Source organism: Scophthalmus maximus, chromosome 13 (genome assembly GCF_022379125.1).
Source record: "Scophthalmus maximus strain ysfricsl-2021 chromosome 13, ASM2237912v1, whole genome shotgun sequence".
Taxonomy (NCBI): Eukaryota; Metazoa; Chordata; class Actinopteri; order Pleuronectiformes; family Scophthalmidae; genus Scophthalmus; species Scophthalmus maximus.
Window position 1 is genome coordinate 6,847,046 of NC_061527.1, and position 20,474 is coordinate 6,867,519.

Genomic DNA, 20,474 nt, shown 5'->3' on the forward strand with positions numbered 1-20,474 from the left:
AAGGATAGTAATATGCGGCTACATATACGAGTGGAGTTTTCTGTATAGCATCTTGTAGATACTAAGATATTTTATAGGATAAATAGAAGAGAGACTAAGTTGCTTGTGGGACTAAAGATACATTCAGGGGATCACAAAAGCCATAAGGAGTCTTCGTCATGGGCACTAGACATCAAGACATTTCATTAAAAGCAAAATGTGTCATCCCGCTTGTAGCAGGAATAGTCAAAGGAGCGCAAAAATTAAGAGGGTTCCGTCCTCTGGGGAGCATGGCTGACGTTTCATTTCATGACAATCTACCGAGGAGTTCCGACCTACAGACATTTCCAGAGCCACAACATCAACATGATTTGAAAAGCACTTCATAATGAAAAAGGCTGAATTTTCAGTTTCACCATCTGCTTGCCATTTCATCTTGAATCCGATCAAATCTGCTGCCAAATATTGAATAAAGGATTATATAATGAACCCAAAACACCTGGACAAAAGAAACCTTCAAATATTATTTGCTGGCTCTTGCACTTAAAAGGGCCGTGACAAAAGATGAATGACAAAGCATGAATCAGAGTGACGGGCAGACAAGCAAAGAGATCGAATTAGAAGGTGACTGGGCCATTTCATTATACTCTGGTTTGTACATCCGTGTTGTGGGCTTAAATGAAAGCTCACAATACAGCGCAGATAGAGCTGAGATGTGCGATAGTACAACCATACAGGAGCTCAGGCGGCTCCTCGTTGCGATGTCATTTCCTTGATCAAGGTCATAAGACTTTATCACTTATTGACAAAATTAACAGCGGTCAGAATTACTGAGTAATTGTTCATTTGGCATAAACAACACTAAGAATCTAAGGCTATGGTCTGAAGGTTCTGTGACATGAATCAGTGCACTGAGTTTCATGCTAATGTCTGGACTCTGGGTGCTAAAATTTCTCACAATGACGATGCTAAATACACTGATGTTTTGTCTGATGATCAAAGTGACCAATCATGAGAAAGTCACCCGTTGAGCCACATGGTTAAATTTCTGCCTCCAGCTTTTCAGGCGTACGGAACGTATTTCTATTAACAATTCGATTTTGTTAAATAATTAATTGATTAAAATATTCAATAATAATAATAATAGAGCCCCATGGCTCTTCTGCGTTGCTGTGCTGTGGTGACTGCAGTTTGGCACTGACAGGAAATGACATAAAAATTTGTTGAGCACTTATTGAAATCAATGTGTTTGTTGGGGGAACATAAGTGAATTGATTATTCAATATCGTGCCAATTTGTGGTGAGTGAGTGAGTGAGTGAGTGAGTGAGTGAGTGAGTGAGTGAGTGAGTGAGTGAGTGAGTGAGTGAGTGAGTGAGTGAGTGAGTGAGTGAGTGTGTGTGTGTGTGTGTGTGTGTGTGTGTGTGTGTGTGTGTGTGTGTGTGTGTGTGTGTGTGTGTGTGTGTGTGTGTGTGTGTGTGTGTGAGGGGTTCTTGCATGTCTCTGTGTGTTTATCATGAGTGTGCGGGTCAGATGGAGGTGATGGTGTATTTGTGTGTGATTGTTTAGATCTCTGAAAGAGAGTCCTTGATGCCGCTTCCTTATGCCCTCTTTCACACGCCGCCTGTCTCAGATAAGTGGAAAACAATTGTGCATTGTGGCCCAGATTAACAGACCTGTATTCATTCACCGTGGTTCAACAGAGAAAGAAAGACGTGAGCACAAAGAGAAAGGAGATAATGGCCATTGAAGAGCCGGGGGAAAAGGTTTGAAGAAGGTGCTGAACATTACCTAACTGAATGAATCACATCCCTGTTGATCAATGTAAATATATACAAAGAATAAAAGCTTGTAGAGAAGGAAAATGAAATGGCTGGAGAAAAGGCGAGTGTTGTGTTTTGAAGGTGACCTTGTTGGCATCCCCTCTGTGTGAAATCCTAGAAAACACGGAGTGTGTGAGTGATGTCTGCGACAGATTTCTCCCTGGGACGTTTCGTGAGACCGCAGCATGAAGACAGTTCTCCCGTTAAACAACATCCCTGTCAACTCAAAAACCAAAGCACTGCGAGCATCAGGTTTACTACACACTCAACACGTGAGAGGATTACGAGAGCAGGCGAGGTAACGATGACTCTCCCGAAGCTGTGGAGATGGAGACAGCTCATCGCGAGGATGCAGAAGCTGTATAATCGCGCAAAAGGATGCTCAAGTATGTTCACTGTCCCCAGCACAGACTGGTGCTGCACCAAGAGCCCCACCAAAAAAGATTATTCACATAAAGTTGGTAAAAAATGCTCTGCTCAGTTGGAGCAGCATGAACTAGTCAAACTTCCACCATTGGCCTTTGTTTACTTCCTCATAGTGTCTTACTTGAAATTAAAAAGGTTTTTGTCAGTTAATTGTGTCTGACATGTTTAATTCATCCGCAAAGTTGCGTGACAATAAATGAGTAAAAGTCAGGAGGTGGTGTTGTTGAATACGTTTTTATATCCACTTCGTGGCCGAAGCTGAACCTCCGGAACTACACAGGAACACAAGCGTAATCTCGATGCATAATTTGTCCGGTCTGGTCCGGTCCGGTCTCTGTGCGTGATGAAACGGCAGATTTCAAAGATCCAATTTGTGCTCACTTGCTGTGTGCGTTACTCACGCCCCCACACCAGAGCCGTCTGGAACACCGGCCGAGAGGGCAGTGCTCTACAACACACCGCCGCACAACCAAAGAACACACAGTGCAGACGAGCCATAATCCGCCCGGTGCCGTCCTGATCCCGAGTGAAAAACATATCCAGTAATAGTTTCAAATCAGGTTCGGAGAGAGTGGAAAATTCCATTCATAGTGGGATATCATATCATCAATGGCCTGGTCTATAAATGGATGAATCGTTAGCACTCTGGACATGTGCACATACGTCTTTCATGTAATCACTGCTATAAATTAGAATAATATTCTTTTATCGGGCAACTCCGAAACATCATCCAACAGTAAAACTGAAGTGGCATCGTTGAACTAAACAGCCTCTTTATACAATTTGATTTCAGCATTTGGAATAATGTAATTTGTTGAAAGTGTACTCCTCATTCTCCTTTGTTGTGTTTTGGGGGACTTTAACAAAATTACATTACTAAGAGAGGGACCATCTTATCTAATCCAATTAACAGGTTCAGAAAACACAATAATCTTGGTGCTGGTCAGAGAATAAATTAGATTTCAGGATTTACCCTTTTCTCATGCATAAACAAGGCCGCTGGCTCAAAAAACAGTAACTGAAGTAGGGCCAAAACTGGTCAAACTGAATTGAGCCAAACAAACAGACAAAATGTACTTTTTTATTGTGGCCAAAAGCATCTTCTTCAGTGTGGTGTTAGGTGTTTGTTCTTGATGGTCCACAGCCTTCTGTCAGAGGGGAGTGCAAAATTAATATCTATGCAGACTGGACTGTTGGTCAGACAGACGAGACATATGAGGAGATCGCATCGACTTCAATCAAAGTTCAATCAAAGTAAGGACCAGAAACAAATGTGGTCACTGGCAATAAAGAAATGAATGGGAAACAGTCCGACGGCAACATAAGGTTTATATCTAGTTCCTGACACACGGTCATCCACAGCCCGTGTCCTTAGGCCAATCATCATCCTTAGTTTTACTAAGATGCAGCCATGCCACCGCTAACACCGGTCCAGTCGTTCACAAACAACGGTCATTGGAAAAACTTTATCAGGCACAAATGTACATATGTTCCAAGCATATACAATAATAGTAATGGTTTTGAGAGATTGACAGTGTCATGAACTTGGCGGGGTAGTATTTTCTTTTTTTCCCCTGTTTGTCTCATCGAACAAATAATACAGCAGGCTACTAAATAGTTCTTCCGTCTGGCGCAGACACCTAAGGTTCATGCATATGCAGTGACAACTGGCAAAAGACGTGATGTGACAGAGCACAGAGCATTGGGTAATAGTGTATGAAGTGTACCTGGCAACTGCAAAATGCATCCACTGGCCACATATACAGTGTTTTTCAAATCATTGAAACTAATTTTCACACACACTTGCAACAATTAATTTCGTTGGGTGATTCTGAGCTCTGAAGCAATTGTGTACATCAGCAGGAAATATAATTGAATCCCAAAATAACTTGTTTCCACCTCAGACGCACGACAAACATTGGTGGCGGCACTTAAATAAGTAGAATTGTAAAGAGAGGGAATTGAGAGGAGACGGACAAATACAAGAGACACAAAATGCAAAATGCACAACACACACACACACACACACACACACACACACACACACACACACACACACACACACACACACACACACACACACACACACACACACACACACACACACACACACACAGACACAGACACAGACATCTGGGAAAGAGAGTAATCAGACTTGAGGTCCTTCAGGAAGGTTCTTCCAACCCTGATGTTCAGCAGCAGCGATGCCTGAAGGGGACGTAGTGTGATGACTTTTTAAAGCGAGGAGGCCCAAGGGGGGAAAAGCACATAGGGGAAACATGTCCGCCTCGAGCACCAGGGTCACTGACGACGGACACACACCTCACCTGCTATAAAGTCGGCGGTTGCCTGAGCGGACCGCACGCTCGCCGACAAAATCACTGTTAACAAAAAAAGAAATGGAAGCCATCATCAGATCCTATTGAAGTAATCAAAAAGCAATATATGTTTTCAGTTGGGTTACACATTATAGGGGGGACAAAATTCAGGTCTGGAACGACCACAAGACTTCATTTCATGATTCATTTCATTTTTAGATTAAAACCATTCCTCAAAGCCACGTGTTGAAAAATCTGAATGTTTGATTCTTTTTTTCATTTAAACTGTCACAAATCAGTTTTGACTAAATGTGTGCGTGTGCATGTCCCTCCAGTCCAACATCAAAACACTGCCCTCTTTGGGTAGAAAGAAAAACTGCACAACTCCTCAGACACTCAGTGATGTGTCTTGACTTTATGTTTAATCTCAAGCTTTGTGTGTATAATTGTAATTTCTCTTTTCCGTGTGCCAACCTCCATGACTTGAATTCATTTCCTTAATGAGATGGAGCCAACAGCTCTAGCGTGATTGTAATTATAACTGCAATCGATTAGTTGATCGGTAACAATGGCGGGCAACTAATTTGATTCTTGATTTTTTTTTCTATCCTATACAATAATTTGCATATAAGAATAAGTTTGGGAGTTGCAGTTGGAACACAACATACTATTAGTCTACGGGGTCATGAAGTGATTAACTGCAATAGAAAATATTTTTGGGGATTTTTTTTTGTCAAATATCTCCTTCTTCTTGTATGTCAAGAGTTTACGAGGGTTTGAACTATTCAAAAACAATCTGAGAAAGGAACATCACTGTGCTCTCATACTGCTGCAGTTTGTCACAGCTGACACGCACACGCATATACACACGCGCGTGCGGGAACAAAAGCAATAAGGACTAATTAGCAAGTGAAGTAAAAGCGTATCTGAATTTGACACGACTGGACAACTGCCTGCCCGCCGAGGACTGGCCACTTGCTGTTTGTGTTTGTGTTATCTGAAACTCCACATAGTACCTGGTGCTGTGTGTGTGCGTGTGTGTGTGTGTGTGCACGCGCGCGTGCGTGCGAAGACCTGGGGCATAAATAATGAAAGAAGGCAGTGTCATCTTCAAAGGGCTGAATGCAACATGACAGATCAGTCACTGATGCAGAGAGGTATTCTAATAAGATTTCTGAAACCCAGTTAAGGCTCAGTGTGACTGGGGAAACTCACAGTTTGCAATAACATAACTTTGTCTGCAATGATTAGCTGTTCTAATTGCTTTTGGTTAACCTCCGAGTGCCCCCCCCCCCGCCCCCGCCCCAACTCCCTTCAAAGCAATGAAAAAAACAGTCCAATGTCACACACACACACATTCTTCGTTTCTTTTCACTTGAGGAGATATATGCCAGAGGTCACGTTTGGACAAGGCAAACAGAACTACGGTACGTTATCAACGAAAAATAACACATCACCAAACAACAGTCTCCGGCTCATTGGCTGCGCAACGAGATTTAGACTAAATCACAGAGTCGGTGAAAAGGCAGCATAATGCCAACCGGGAATAAACTTGAAGAAAGAAAATATAAAATAGAGTACAAGCACAGCATTCACTAACTGTACAATGACCAGATGGCTCACAGCGATTGCACCCAGTGCCAAACTGGAAATATTCAAGTAAAGTGCATATTAATTTATATTGAAATATGCAGTATTTAAGTAGATTTGCACAGTTATATTCCACATCACATTCATATTTATGTAGTAAGGGTTGGCCGGGGGATCAGGCCCACTGAAGCTGCAGTACACCCACCACCAAGACCTCCCCACACCACTGATCCCAAGGCGCCACCTCCAGGACGAGGATATACATGATGACTGAGGTGTAAGTATTAAGTTCGAAGCCTTTTCCTGATCTCTTTGTGGATTTGCAGAAATATTCAAACAGCACAACACAACAATATCAAGCACCTTCAGCATCTCAAGGCAAATCTCATCCAACTGCCTTGACGTCCATTTGCCTCTCTTCTTTTCAACTACTTTATTAACATGTTCCACAAGAGGTGGACGAGGCCCAAGTCTACGGACTGACTGCTCTCACCACGTGTTTCTCCCTTTCCGTCTATCACAGCTGACCTGTTAGTGTTCACCCTCTCTGACCTCCTGACACTTTTAAGATTCTAAAAAAGTATTTTGGATACAGTCGTTTACTGATCTCTTGTCTCAGTGATCAGTTTGGTTTTGTAGATGCTGACTATGGAACACAATGGTCAATCATTAAATACACATGACTGACATTGCTGTATGATATTCATAGTAAATCATGTAGTCAAAAAATAATTATATTTTACTTCAAAAGTGTTTCATTTGTTTATTAAGTTGTCAAAAGTGGCCTTTGTTTGCTTTGTTTCATGGGAAATGGTCATTTATCGGTAGTCAACACTGGAGGAAATTGAAGAAAAAGTGACATTCATTCAGTCATTCGTGAGCGAGTGAGTATTGTGTCTGTTGTAGACCCACATCAGCAAAAGTACATCCCTATCCAGTTACACGGTGAACAAGTATTTTCGCTTGTACCTTCTGCCCCCCCATGACAGTGAGTGTGCACAAGAGTGTCACATCACTGTCGTGAGGTTGAAATCACCGCATCTCCACCGTGTCAACTTCCCATCGATTAAGGAAACCAGGCACCGCAGTTCTACTCTTAAAACTTCGCTCACCACTCAGGATCAACCGGCGTGATGTCTATCCTGGGAGGGGCCCCGAACGGCAGGGACGTCGGCCTGGCCATGATCTCCTCGTCAGGCGTCCGCGACCTTTCCCCCTGACGCCACGACAACGGCGGCAGCTGCAGGGTGCCCGAGAAGCGGCGGCGGCCGCGCCGCAGGTCGACCCCCAGCGTGCAGGACGGAGAAGTGAAAGACTCGCTGAGGCAGCAGTCCGGAGGCTCTTTGCCATCCTGAGGGTACAGAGAGAGAGAGAGAGAGAGAGAGAGAGAGAGAGAGAGAGAGAGAGAGAGAGAGAGAGAGAGAGAGAGAGAGAGAGGGATGAAGGAGAGTGTAAGTGCATGACGGGGGAAGGTGAAGGTTAAGTGTTCATTGACATTCAAATATGGAAGGAGAAGCAAAACAGGACAACGGAGAGATAACGAAAAGAAGAGGAAAGGACGAAAGTTAATTCAGCGTTTATTTACAGGAACCAAAGCTTTTCACCAATCAGGTGTTTGCCCACTAAGGGGCGCCACAGGCTTGTTCCTGACTAAACTGGGTGTTGAGCAGACATAACCCACTTTCCACTCATTAATATTAAAAATATATATCCAAACTACTACGGCAGAGCCCCGAACCCTCTTCTCGTCAACCCCAGGCTTTTATATCGGAGTGTAAAAAGATGGTTTCCTAAAGTTGAGGTCATTGAAACTGTCTTCACAAAATGACCATCATAATAATAATAATAATCATCATCATCAAACCTCCTGACTACACATAAGGATGAAATGCAACCACTTCTGTATTATGATAATTTGAATATGCATACAATATGTAAATCATAATACAGACATGGTTGTAAATATCTGCTGAAAAACACTGAGCTGATTACTGTACAGTAAAGCAGCATAATTCCCACGTCCCTTTCTTCCCCCCCATCACCTCTTCACTCGTCCCTCCTGCGTCCTTCTGCGTCATTTACCGGCTTCATTTGTCTCAACATGTTTCAACATGTGCTGCATGTAGCAAAACCATGTGCGGCGGCATGAATACCTGCATGTTTATTCTCCTGCTGCCGTCTAATTTACACGAGTCTGAAGGGCACGATAAATCTTGACAAGTGCAAGTGAGCAAGAGACACGGAGAGAGAGGGAACATGTGTTTGCGAGCGGGTGCATCAATGAAAAGAATGCACGTCTGCACGAAAGACGAAAATGAAATGACGCATGAAGTGAAATGTACAAGGAAACCCTTCAATCTTTATCTGTCACTCTGATCAGTCTGTGTTATTTAACTCAGACACACGTCTAGAAATCATCCTGGCAGTTGGACGCGGGCCAAAAAAAAACTACCACTTCTTTATTCTCCACAAGGAAGTTCTCTCTTTCGCTTTTATCTGAAATTGCACTTTACAACACACAAAAAAAAATGCATTTCCCCATTTTTTTCTACAGTCATTCTAAAAACACTCTGGTAAAATGTCTTCTTTTCCTACGGCTACCACTCACAAGCTTCCCATCACACATTAGTTCGTTTGTTTCGGCGTGCCGAGGTTCAATGTCGGCGGTGTTAGAAGCTGAAATAGCTCCAGCAAAAGAAAAAAGAAGGCCCCTGGCAGCACTTCATCACGCGCTTGGCCGGAAACAAGACGCACGGACGGACCGGGCCCGTGTCTGTTACATGACGAAGATCTCGGCCAGCCTCATGGTAACACCAAATGATTGTGTGTAGACATTAAGCTCGTTGGTCATGGTTGAACTGCTGTGAGCCATTTGTGCGCACGCAGCATAATATCTAAAGGCTCTATTGGTAATCTCGTGGTTCTCGCTGTGTTAGAAAAACTGATGAAGAGCTTAATCAATTAGTCCAATGACAGAAAATGAATCACTTTGCTCGTCGATAATGAAAAGCTAGATTAAAACATTTGTTTTTTGTCAAAGCTTCTACAAATGATCGACTTTGGCTCAGATTCATGCCGACGATCCCATTTATTTATTTATATGGTTTCTCAATTTTGTCGTTCTATTTCCTCTGCTCATGTTCCATTGTTTTACTCTACCCGTCTGATGTTGTGTGTTCTCCGTAAAACACTTTAAAACATAAAGTCTACCACTGTTAGTTATTGTTGTTGTCATTATTATTCAAAGCCCAAAAAATCCAACTATTCCCTTGATACAATTTACTGGGGTTCTACTGTAATAGTAAACCAATTATCTGGTTGCTAGTTGGTTGGATTACAAGTCGTGTCATCTGGGGCGTTGGGGAATTTTCATTCTATGATGTTTTATGGCCCAAGGAACAAATGCAGATTATTTGATAATGGAAAGTGCCAGCTCCAGCTCTACAGCGATGCCGTTTGTTCTCAAAGACGTGCTTTTACTCCTGGTCCTGGACTATTACTGTGAGAGAGAGAAAAGGTCGAGTCAGAGTTGCCAGTGGTGCCAATTTGTTTCTGAGCTCGATACCTACTGGGTCTCCAGTAGTAAGTCCTTCTCCCGGTAAATACAGCCTCCCACTCCGAGTCCCAAAGCTCCTCTCGGCTCGTTGCCTTCCTGCGCCCACTTGGAACTTCTTCTGTGCATTATCAAACCAACCACACGCTGCCGGAGACGCTGATGAAAGCATCCCCATCTCAGTTCATTGTCAGTCTTATGCTGTATGAGCCACTGTGACAAAGAGTTTGCTCACTTTTAACTGTGGGGGCGGCGACTAGGTTTCCCCTCGGGGGCTTCCCGTAGCCCAAAGAGATTCAGGCTGTTGAACTGATGCAAATGGGAAAATGAGTTTGCTGAATACTCGTTTGACATACTGGTGGTAGCAGATACATCATTTCTCGGGTCCATGCTCCCCTACAGCCGATCGTGGCAGATAATGGTTTAATGTTGAACAAGATATTTTCCTTTTTTTTCTTAAAAAAATATTGTATTTCACAGTTGATGTGTGGCTTCAAACCCCTTATACTCATTGCTTCACTCTGCATTTCAGGTTTTACTTCAAATTTTTGTACTTAAACTTTGTAGGTCAGTGCTGAGTAGTACTGAGTAGTATCGTGAATCATTTCTCTTCTGCCTTTGTGGTACAGTAGGACGATGGTATTGGGCGTCTGACTGGGTTTTTTGCAGTGAATATTTTATTCTCTAAGACAAATAACAGTGGCCGCACTGAAAATCATTTCCTTTTGAGATATTAAAGTTGATCAAGCAATCATGGTGAGGCCGCTTTTTGAGTCTCGGTTGCATATTGGGTGTCACCTTTTCAATTTTGATGTAAATTGCACTGAAATGAACTCCATTCATTTCTCATTTCTACTCTTTTATTTTATAAAATATGCATTTCAAAAGTTTTTGTCCTCTTTCTAGTGAGTTTCTAGAAGTTACTATGACTAAATACATTTGATGAAAGGAAATCAAACGAAAAACACAGCACTAGATTTCACTTCTCTTTTCAAGTCAATCTTTAAGCAGGAAAGGATTCTGACAGGCTTCTTAAATAAAAGGCACTGTGAATGTTCAGAATTGCATCTAAAGCAGCATTTAAATTTCAAAAGCCATTGATAACTAAATCAATCCATCAATCCGACGCTTTGTTCGGGGGGAAAATAAACAGAGCCGAGGGACAGATCAGCTCGGCTGCCGTTGTTCAGGAGAGTATAAGTACATGGCCGCAAACTAAAGGCAGGAAACATTATGTAATGAAATACAAAGCGGTAAATAGTTACAGTGAAACAAAAATAGGCTCCTCTGTGCTGCAAGGGAACAAGGAACAGACCAAAAAAGAACCGCTATATTGCATTAAGGATTGCTCTGTGATGCTGTACAGAGACGTCTGCTTCGAGAGCCGGGGAATCGGGAGAGAGAGAGAAGCTCCGAGAGGAGATAGTGTGGCGGACAGGCAAGGGCACAGTGAGTGATAAGAACTGCAGTGCAGAGCAGAGGGGATAAATAAAAAGGAAGGAAGGAGGCTGCTGATGTTAGATAGAGAGTCGGAGCACGTGCGACACAGAAGAAGAAACCAGTGCAGGGTGAAGGTCGAATGTCTCGGACACACGCGGAACACGATACCGGGTCGGACCAGGTGATACTGGAGAGAGACGGCGACGGACGACCGCCCTGTCCTGGCCACCGTCCTGACTCGGTCGGCGCCTCTGAGGTGTGAAGAGTTTCCGTCTGTTCAAGGATTCATTTGAATTGGGATGGTTTTCACTTGTTGCGTGACAGCGTGAGTTGCTCCGGATGCATGTGGCCACTGACTGTATATTGGAGTTCATCCGTTGCCCTGGTAGGAGCCACAGAACTCAACAGCTCCCTGACACATGAATCACCATCTAGAATGACGCCGGCAGTAAAGTTCGACGAGGGCGACTTTCCTTTCTAACGTCACTCGTTTCCGTTTTTTGTCCTCTGCATGAAATAGTCCTTTTTTTTCCTTCTTCTTCTGATTCACAGGTAGCAGAACATTTCATCAACTGCTCTGACTCATCACACATGGAGCTGTGAGCAGGTTTTAAATCGCCGTTCTCAAAGCCGGAACGGTCCGTTGAGTCATGGATACAGACAGTAAATGCAGAGAAGTGATTGCGTTTATCTCATCTGTCTTCTGCCTCTTCAATTTTGTAAAGATACATATGAATCCATTACAGAGCAGAATGGTTCGTAGCGTCACGAGCTGCTGCATCATATTTATCCAAATGTAAAGGAGTGCGAAAAGGCCAGCTCTCGCCTTGCGTCATTCTTGCCAGTGTTGATTCTTGATTCAACCCAAACAGCCGAAGGAACAATTGTACAGGTGACCGCTGTAAACTAGATATCAGCTGACACTTCAGCCAAGCACCCCCGTCTCCTAGGAAATCAATTTCATACAACTAGATTGCAACGGCAAATTAATTTTTTCAAGGAAACATAATTGCAACTGATTTGCATTTCCCATTAAGATACATTGTTAATTACCTCTGCCAAGGAGGTCATGTGATTGGTTCAGTTAATTTACTTTTGTCTCCTACAGTAAACCTAAAAACAGAGGAGTGTGGATTTGAATCCCAGTCTCTGGTGTAACAGCCGTGTGCTTGTTTCACCCCCCCGGTGAGTGTGTTGCCATTAATAAATGTTGTACTTCCTTATTCCCAAAAAATGAATAGTTGAATGAATGCGTCTGCACGTAATCCACCGAGTGTTAACAACCGCAACATAACTGAGGAAAGAATGGTGTAGTAGCACATGAAGGTCATTTCTGAGCAAATCAGTTCTCAGAACACAAAACCAGCGTCCGACTCAACTCAAAACTCCCCAGATACTTTGGTTATTTCTGTCTCTCTTTTCACAAGTCTTCATTTCAAGTTTTCCCAGTTTACACAATTATAAAACTGGATTTCAGTTGTCAGGAGTGTCAGGTTAGATAGCAAAACTACAGTGATGTCAGTCGACTCTTTATCCTCCAATTACTATTGAGTTTGGTGCAACCTATTTCACTTTAATCGTGCATAGATCTAAACTGTGTGAAGAGTTGTGCAATAAAGTGGGGAGAGGCAGTCAGAGGCAAAAAGAAAAAAGAAATCTGATTATAACTTTGTGCTACATTCGCCCTGAAGTAACCTTAAAAATGTTGTTGACTCACTGTCAAAGCTGCTGATAAAAGAAGTGGTTTTCAATCAAATCATCTGGGAGGCGTTCGTAATATTTCGTCCAATAGTACACAAATCTGCCAGATTTCCTCACACCACTTTTTGAGAAGGGGTATCAAGGAATCCAAAAAATTATTATTTTTCGCGAAAAAAAAAAATCTGAGATAAGACTAACGCCAAGTCTTCTCTCGTACTCTTCCTGCTGTCCTGAGATGACCTTCGCCTGCTGGGATGTGAACTGATCAGCAGTAACATTAAAACCGGTAACTGGCTTTAATGTTGTGGCTGACTGGTATATGTATAGTGTGTGTGTGTGTGTGTGTGTGTGTGTGTGTGTGTGTGTGTGTGTGTGTGTGTGTGTGTGTGTGTGTGTGTGTGTGTGTGGGGCAGTGCGTCAGGTGCAGAAGTCCATTAGCCCATCAGCTGCACTACTCCTAATGTTATCTTTGCCTTCATGGGAACACTAAGTACTGAGACTATGGCATATTCATTAGATTCATTACTCACACACACACACACACACACAATATACAAATGAGAACAAAGTCTGTTAGTCACCACATGCATTTCATGCACACACCAATTGAAATCACACAAAAAACAATCCCAGCAGCGATCGAGGTCACAGCAGGCACAGCTGCTGGATGAGAGATGATAATGTACCTTTGCAGCCTTGGCGAATCTAAAATTTGCACCAGCTCATACAACGGCCATCTCTCACGTCCTATATGAGACGGTCCTCGGGCAGAAGAATGTCCGCGTCGGTCGTTTGTTCAAACAGCGGCATTCAGCCACCTGTTTGCGCTTGTGTGATTTATGACCGTCCTCTGCAGACAAATAAACAGCACAGGTTAATGTCCTCGGTGTTCACGAGAGGAAACAAAGGGCCTTTATTCCACGGCAAGAAGTCCTTGGAAGGACACGGGAGACTGGGATTCGTCTTCCGTCTGTTATAAATAGCAGCGTTTCCCTTTTACCGTGAAGGCGAATCTTTCTCCGAGTATGACCCAGAGGTTTCTGGGGCTCCCACCTGAAAGACAGTCATCACTCAGAGACCCCTCAGTCGACTAAGGTTCTTCGAGTGGATCATTTGTCAGAGTGCAGTGTACTTCTGGCTCTTTTTGGTCCCCACAAGTAGCAGCAGAGTGAGCTCTCCGCACTCTCACGCCTCTTCTCTGAGGATTCACTCAGAGGAATAACTTATTTACTGTATGACATGTTGTCACCTTGAGCATCCTGTTGAGCCTTGTTGAAACATCTGGCAGTGCAATAAAGCTTTGCTTGATTTTTTTTTTTATTATCTTCTATTATCTTTATGATGAACCTGAAAAAAAAATGTTTTTGCTCAAGTAGTTATGAGCATTTCTTTCTAGTGAAAACCTCCCTGTCTTTGAGGTGTACTGTACAAAATGAGATCGCCGAGTGCTGAATGTCTGTGGTATAGCCTGACCAATACAGAATTACTGAAGCTGGAACAAATATAAATGTTAAAGAGTTTAGAATTAATGCGAACGCGATGCATTGTGCAATATAATCATCCAAATAAACAAGAATCTTAATAAGATCCCTCGAGAGGTTTTTTGGATGGTGTGTTGTTGGGTTGTTGTTTTTGTTAGTTATGATCAAGATACATACCTGCATTTTTATCAGCTGCCATAAACACATACGGCCTATAACACACATCTCAGGACACATTCCCATTTCTCACCCCGCCCGCAGCGACGCGCGAATCCCTCTGCACTCTTGCCATTTTGACACCACGGCAACGAAACAGCGGGGAGGAAATGAAGGGAGGAGCGGAGAAAACAACACCTGCTTCCCATCAGCTACAGAGAGGGAGGTGGCGCAGAGCACAGGGGAGCGAAGAGGGGGAGTGAAGAAGTCCTGACAGAGGGGAGGGTAAGCGACCGGAGAGCAGCGAGGGAGCAGGGCAGGAGGACGAGGACTTGCCGAGAGAGAGGGGAGAGTAAAAGCAGGAGGAAAGGGAGAGGAGGCTGTGGAGAATGAAAGCAAGATGGGTGAGAGCAGGAGAGGGAGGGAGGGAGGGGAGCGACTGAAAGAGACTGATTAGTATTGTATGGAATAAGACGTAGTCATCTATAGCCGAGCAGAGCTTCCGGCAATATGCAGATGCATCGTACATACTGAGCCTTTCGACGCACACTTACGTACGTGCGGGGGGGGGGGGAATAAATAAACAGTATGTGCATAATCAAGCAGGCTTTGAAAAATGTACACGGGTCGCAGCTAAAAGGTTGTTTTATAATATGAATAAAACAAAGTATTAGGTCGGCTTACGCGCATCTGTGTCAACAGAACAATTACTGTGTGCAAACATTGCTCCACGCGTGTCGCCTATGCGGGGCGGCTGAGCAGGTAACACCGTCAGTTAAAAAACAGCCGTCTCTTGCCGATGCCGTCCAACGAGCCTGTTCTGCCGGTTCAGAAAAACACGAGAATTGCAGAATTTCTTTTTTTCTCCTCACGGACAAAATGTGTACCGAAGCAGAGCCGAAAGCGTGGACCCGAGAACCGAGGTACGTATTGACCCGGGGGCTAACATGATGTATCGTCGCATCCCTAAGAGACACCCGGCTCCTGGGAGCAACACAGCGGTTCACCTCTTGGCATAATGATATTTCGGCCTTCAGGACAAGTCCCTGACCGTCCTTGAGTGGCCCAGCCAAGGGCTCCTCTCACAGCACATCTGTGGAGAGAGACCCAAAGATGGAGATACAGAAACCCCGGGTGTGCAAAGACGTGACCCAAAATTACAGTTGTGAAAATGTGCAAACTTTTTTTTGCAGATTGGTGGGAATGTGGAAATGTTAGCAGTTTAACATTAAATCTAGAACACAATGAAATGTGCAAAAAGTGGGTGTGGGGTGTGAAGACTTTGGGAGCCACTGTGCGGCTGTATTCAAAGATGGATGCGGGGAAAAAACGTCTTCTTGGGGCTGGCAACCTTGCATCTTTAGGATTATGTAAAGGAGAATGGCCTCCAGTGAGTCACGGTTTTTTCAAAATGAATCAGCAGATTCAAGAGGAGAAAAAAAACGGCAGACAATATGATCACTGGATTCGAGGAAGCCTTCACAATGTTTCCATGCAATGAACAGCGAGTGTCGTCTTCAAATGAAAGGCCATTTCAGGGGCTAATAACTCCATTCTGTTCAATTTATAGGCTGCTACAAGTGATGAAATATTCCCCAGGGGTTGACGAAGAAGAACAGGATATTAATAAAACCGTTTGGTGAATTACTATCTCTCCTTTCCTTCTTTCATCGTCATCTTTTCTTTATCGCTGTGAAATAGCCTGATCCCTGCGTCGCAGACGAGATAAAATAAATTGCCTACTTTCCCTCTCTACAGCAAAAAAAATGCGTGACGTGATAAATTTAGTTTGTCGGAGGTTTAAGCACAAAAACACGTTTGGTGTAATTTGCTGAAGGCCGCGTTCAGGAGATTTCAGCCTCATTTATTTAGCATGCATGTCTGGGTAGTTTATTGGAGAGACGGGGGAGAGGGACTGGGGAGATGGAACAAAACAGAGAAACACATTGTGATCCAGCCTAAATCTGTGCCCCCCTCAGAAGAAGCTATTTATCTTTTTCATATTCAAAATGCTCCCACGTAAGAGAGAACACCACGGTAAACACATTCTGCCAACATGTCTCCCTCTCACAAATCTTTATCAATAAAATCCAGGCACACATCTAAAGTGGAGTAGAGCTCCAACAACCAGTCCATTCATTGATACATCAGCAAACAGATTGTTATGTTTCAGAGCAGTTTAGCCAAATTGTGATTGTTAGAGCTTCCTTTTGATTTTCTCAGTCTTAAGTAATAATAATAATAATTACAATAATAATAATAATAATAATAACAAATGAAAACATTTTTTAAATATGGCAGTTGGACAACAACAAGCAATTGAAATATGTAACATTGGGACAACATTTTTCAAAATGTTCATGTGCTTTGTAGAAACAAGGAATTGATATTTCAATAAATAATTCTACATATTAATAAATAATCACAGAGAACATGAAATAAACATGATGCTGATGGTGCACGGGCTCAAAGATGGTGAGTTTGGGTTTTGCTCACGGATTCCACACATAATATGAAATTATTCTGATAGTCAAAAAATAATCATCAAGAATGCCAAACAATTGCTGTTTACAGTTTCTCAAACAAGAGAATTTAAAGTTTTTCTTTGATAGTAGATTGAATATGTTCAGAATCTTTTACCAAAATTCTTTTACCATTTTTTTCATGATTTATGATTTATGAATAATCAGTTAATTAAAAAAAAATAGCACGCAGATTAATCAATTGTTAACTACAGACCAAGGATTACAGACAAGGCTTTCGGTGAAATTGGGCAGATATTAGGGTTTGGATAATATTTGGATATGAGTTTTAAGTGTTAAGTATTTTTATTTTTAATTAAGTGTTATACTGCAAAAATGACAAATGAACTTAAGCCACAGAAGCGTTCACACACTTATACAATTGTTGTTAGCATGATATTTGAAAAAGTTTGAATCGTTGACAAAAACATGTCAGAGGGAAGGTAAGGCAATAAAAGGGCCAACATCTCTACCACCTTGAATCAAAAAAGGGTTTCTGATTATGAAATACAATTTACTACTATTTGAGAGTACTACGCTGGCAACTTATACGGAAGACGTACATGAAATGACAAAGCACGAGCCAAAAACAGCGGCAGGCATTAGACTGACAGGCGACGTGCCAGAGGTCACGGGAGAGAAGGGTTGCTGTGGTAACCGGCATCACTCCTCCTGACCAGCCCCAAAAGACAAAGAGAAGGCGGAGGAAAGCGTTCGTTGAGACTAATATAGAATCAGTGGAGAGATATGATACACGGTAGATGACATTATTATTGAGAACAAGAGCAGAGAGGATGGGAAGGAGGCAGCGAGGCGCCATGAAACCGTTGGGTACCCTAGCAAAGATTCAACCCTCAGCTTCCAAGCTGTCAAATTGGAGAATGAACAGCTGTTCGGTTTGACCCCCGCTCTCTGTAAACACAATCCTCAACAGCACGAGTGGGAGAGACGGGAGTGTGAGTGAGCTTCAGAATGACAGGAGACGAGACGGCGAGCTCACGGAAGTCAGAGAAACTGACGGGGGATGAGCGAGTAAGAGAGATTAAGAGTCGGAGGGGAGGAAGGAATACATAAAAAAATGGAGGGAAGAACAAGTCAGAAAAATGGATTTTTCTTACATGCACATGTGTAAATCTCTGACCTGCTTCTACCCTCTATCAACCAGCAGGTCGCTTAGGTCTCCTGACAAGGGCTCACTTGTCGTCCCTTGCACCTGATTGAAAACAAAGATAATGCATTTGCAGTCACTGAGACACTGTGAAACTCCCTTCCTATCTGCGGTCCCTGTGGACGCCGCTGGAAACTCATTTATTCAAACTGGCCTTTGTCTAGTCTTCTACGGTCTAGACTTCCACACGTGTGTTCATGTTTAGCAGTCTGGTCCTTTTATTTTTCGTAAAGCACTTTGCGACTTTGCTCTGTAAAAGGTGCGATGCTAAATGAACTTTACTTACTCACTTACTTTCTTTTGCACGTTGTTTGAACAAGATTTTGACCCCCACCTGCTGGTATTAATCAGAAGAGACGATAAGGTTTGAAGGTTTTAATTAAAGCTATGACCCCCAGATGGATATTTGAGGTGTGGATGGACTTGATGAGAGTAAAACTTGCGCAGAGACAAACCCTCTGAAACATAATTTAATCCAGATGAGTGAAAGGTAGCATGGAAACAAAATATGCACAGTCACATCCAGTGGTGGCATGCATTCAAGCAGTCCCACACACACACACACACACACACACACACACACACCAGCACTGGAGCACTTCCACACACACAATCACATACAGAGATGCAGAGTCAGAGCTAATCAGATCAGAGGTGGTTATAGCTGTGAGCTGCATGGGAATGGGGTCATTAGGTCCAAAAGGCACAGAGACCTTATTTAATCTATCACACCACAGTGCAATAACACACACACACACACACACACACACACACCACCAGACAGACCGGAATCAGACAACCTCATATGATTCAGAAATCCAGTCCCTGTGCATAGTAAGCCCTAATCATTTGCACAGACAAACTAATAGAACACAGCGAAGACGTCCAGTCCACACGTCAGCTTCATGATGGGACAAATCATTAACACAAACACTCACCGGCTCGTCTACACACACTTTCCACCACTCAAATCTAATCCCAGATAAGCATCACCAGCGACACCAAATCCCTTCTGTTGGAGCTGAAATCCAATAACAATGTCCTACCTCAGCACACTTAACCTCATTGATTCAGGAAACCTTTATGGGTTTCACTGAAACACTTACTGTAAATACACTAGTAGGCTCTCTAGTCTTGTTGTCCTCGGCTAAGAGCACAGAAGTGAACACACAACACAAAAAGCATTAGTTTTCTCATCTGTGGAAGCCACTCGGACAAACATTGTATGTTAAGGACCGTTCAACCATCCATTAGGTATACCTGCTTCATGTTTACGAGGCCATGGGGGCTGGAGACAACACTGTTTGAGTTGCATGTTACAAACCCAACAAATAAAAGACAAACCCAGCACAGCAGGTACGAAGCCAGAGCCTGCCCCTCCTTTACACATGTAAATCCTAATTTCTAAATGGTATATAAACATACTGAACCATCTACTGTAACTTCAAGGTACAGTAAATTGAAATTGAAAAGTCCTTCTCTCAATCAGCAAGCATTTACAATGACATTAAATATACAACATCAAAATGAAATATGCTTACTTAAAGAGGAATAATTTGACATTTTGCTTATTTTCGTTCTAGAGTGGAAAAGTGTTAAGAATAACTTAACATTAAAACTGGAAACTAGAAGAAACAGCAACTCTGGTATCAGTCTTTTCATCGAGCTCTTGGACTCTGCGAATAAGCATATTTCTCTGAACTATTTCTTTAAGCGCACTTCAACACCTATTTGTAAATGTTTGTAAAGATCATCATGAAGAGAAAACGCATGTTTGGTGTTGATCTGTACCAATGGAAAGTTCAAAAGTCTTTGACTGTATGTGTTGACAAATTTTCCGAAGTAATTTTTCCCAACGCAACTGGTTCCTAAAGTAGAAGTTCCCATCTCTCCTTCCCCTCCTAGCGGGAGGGTCAAAGCACGGGGCTGTAGTCCAGAACAGCGCCTCCCGGAGCTGGTGAGAAATTAATGGCAAGTTCACTACAGTCGTCCCAGATTCTGGTGCCAAGGCTGTACGTGACAAGTCTTTCTTGTGACAAAGCAGACTCAATACGACTGACGGATTATGGTTTTGGCATGGTGCCATCCTACATTTTCTGAACCTTATATCTCCACTCTCCACCCCCAGGCAACAAACACATTTGTTGTCCATTCTGACATTTCTCCTCCATGTGATAACAGTTACAATCATCATCATTCCCAATCTCAAGGTATCATATATTATATTATAACGACACACGGTACAAATCTCCCCTCTCCTAACCTCTTGCCCCCATGCTGGTCTTCCACAGAGATGAGAAAGACCAGCATGGGTGCAAC

General features: G+C 42.9%; 1 protein-coding gene across 1 annotated transcript in view; it reads right to left on the reverse strand.

Annotated features, from left to right (window-relative positions):
* Nucleotides 1-20,474, reverse strand: part of pde4ba (phosphodiesterase 4B, cAMP-specific a) — a 145,014-nt gene that overhangs the window by 107,786 nt on the left and 16,754 nt on the right. Inside the window, exon 3 of the mRNA XM_035648890.2 lies at nt 7,247-7,485. Coding sequence (XP_035504783.1) covers nt 7,247-7,485 — 239 coding nt within the window. The remainder of the gene's footprint in view (nt 1-7,246; nt 7,486-20,474) is intronic.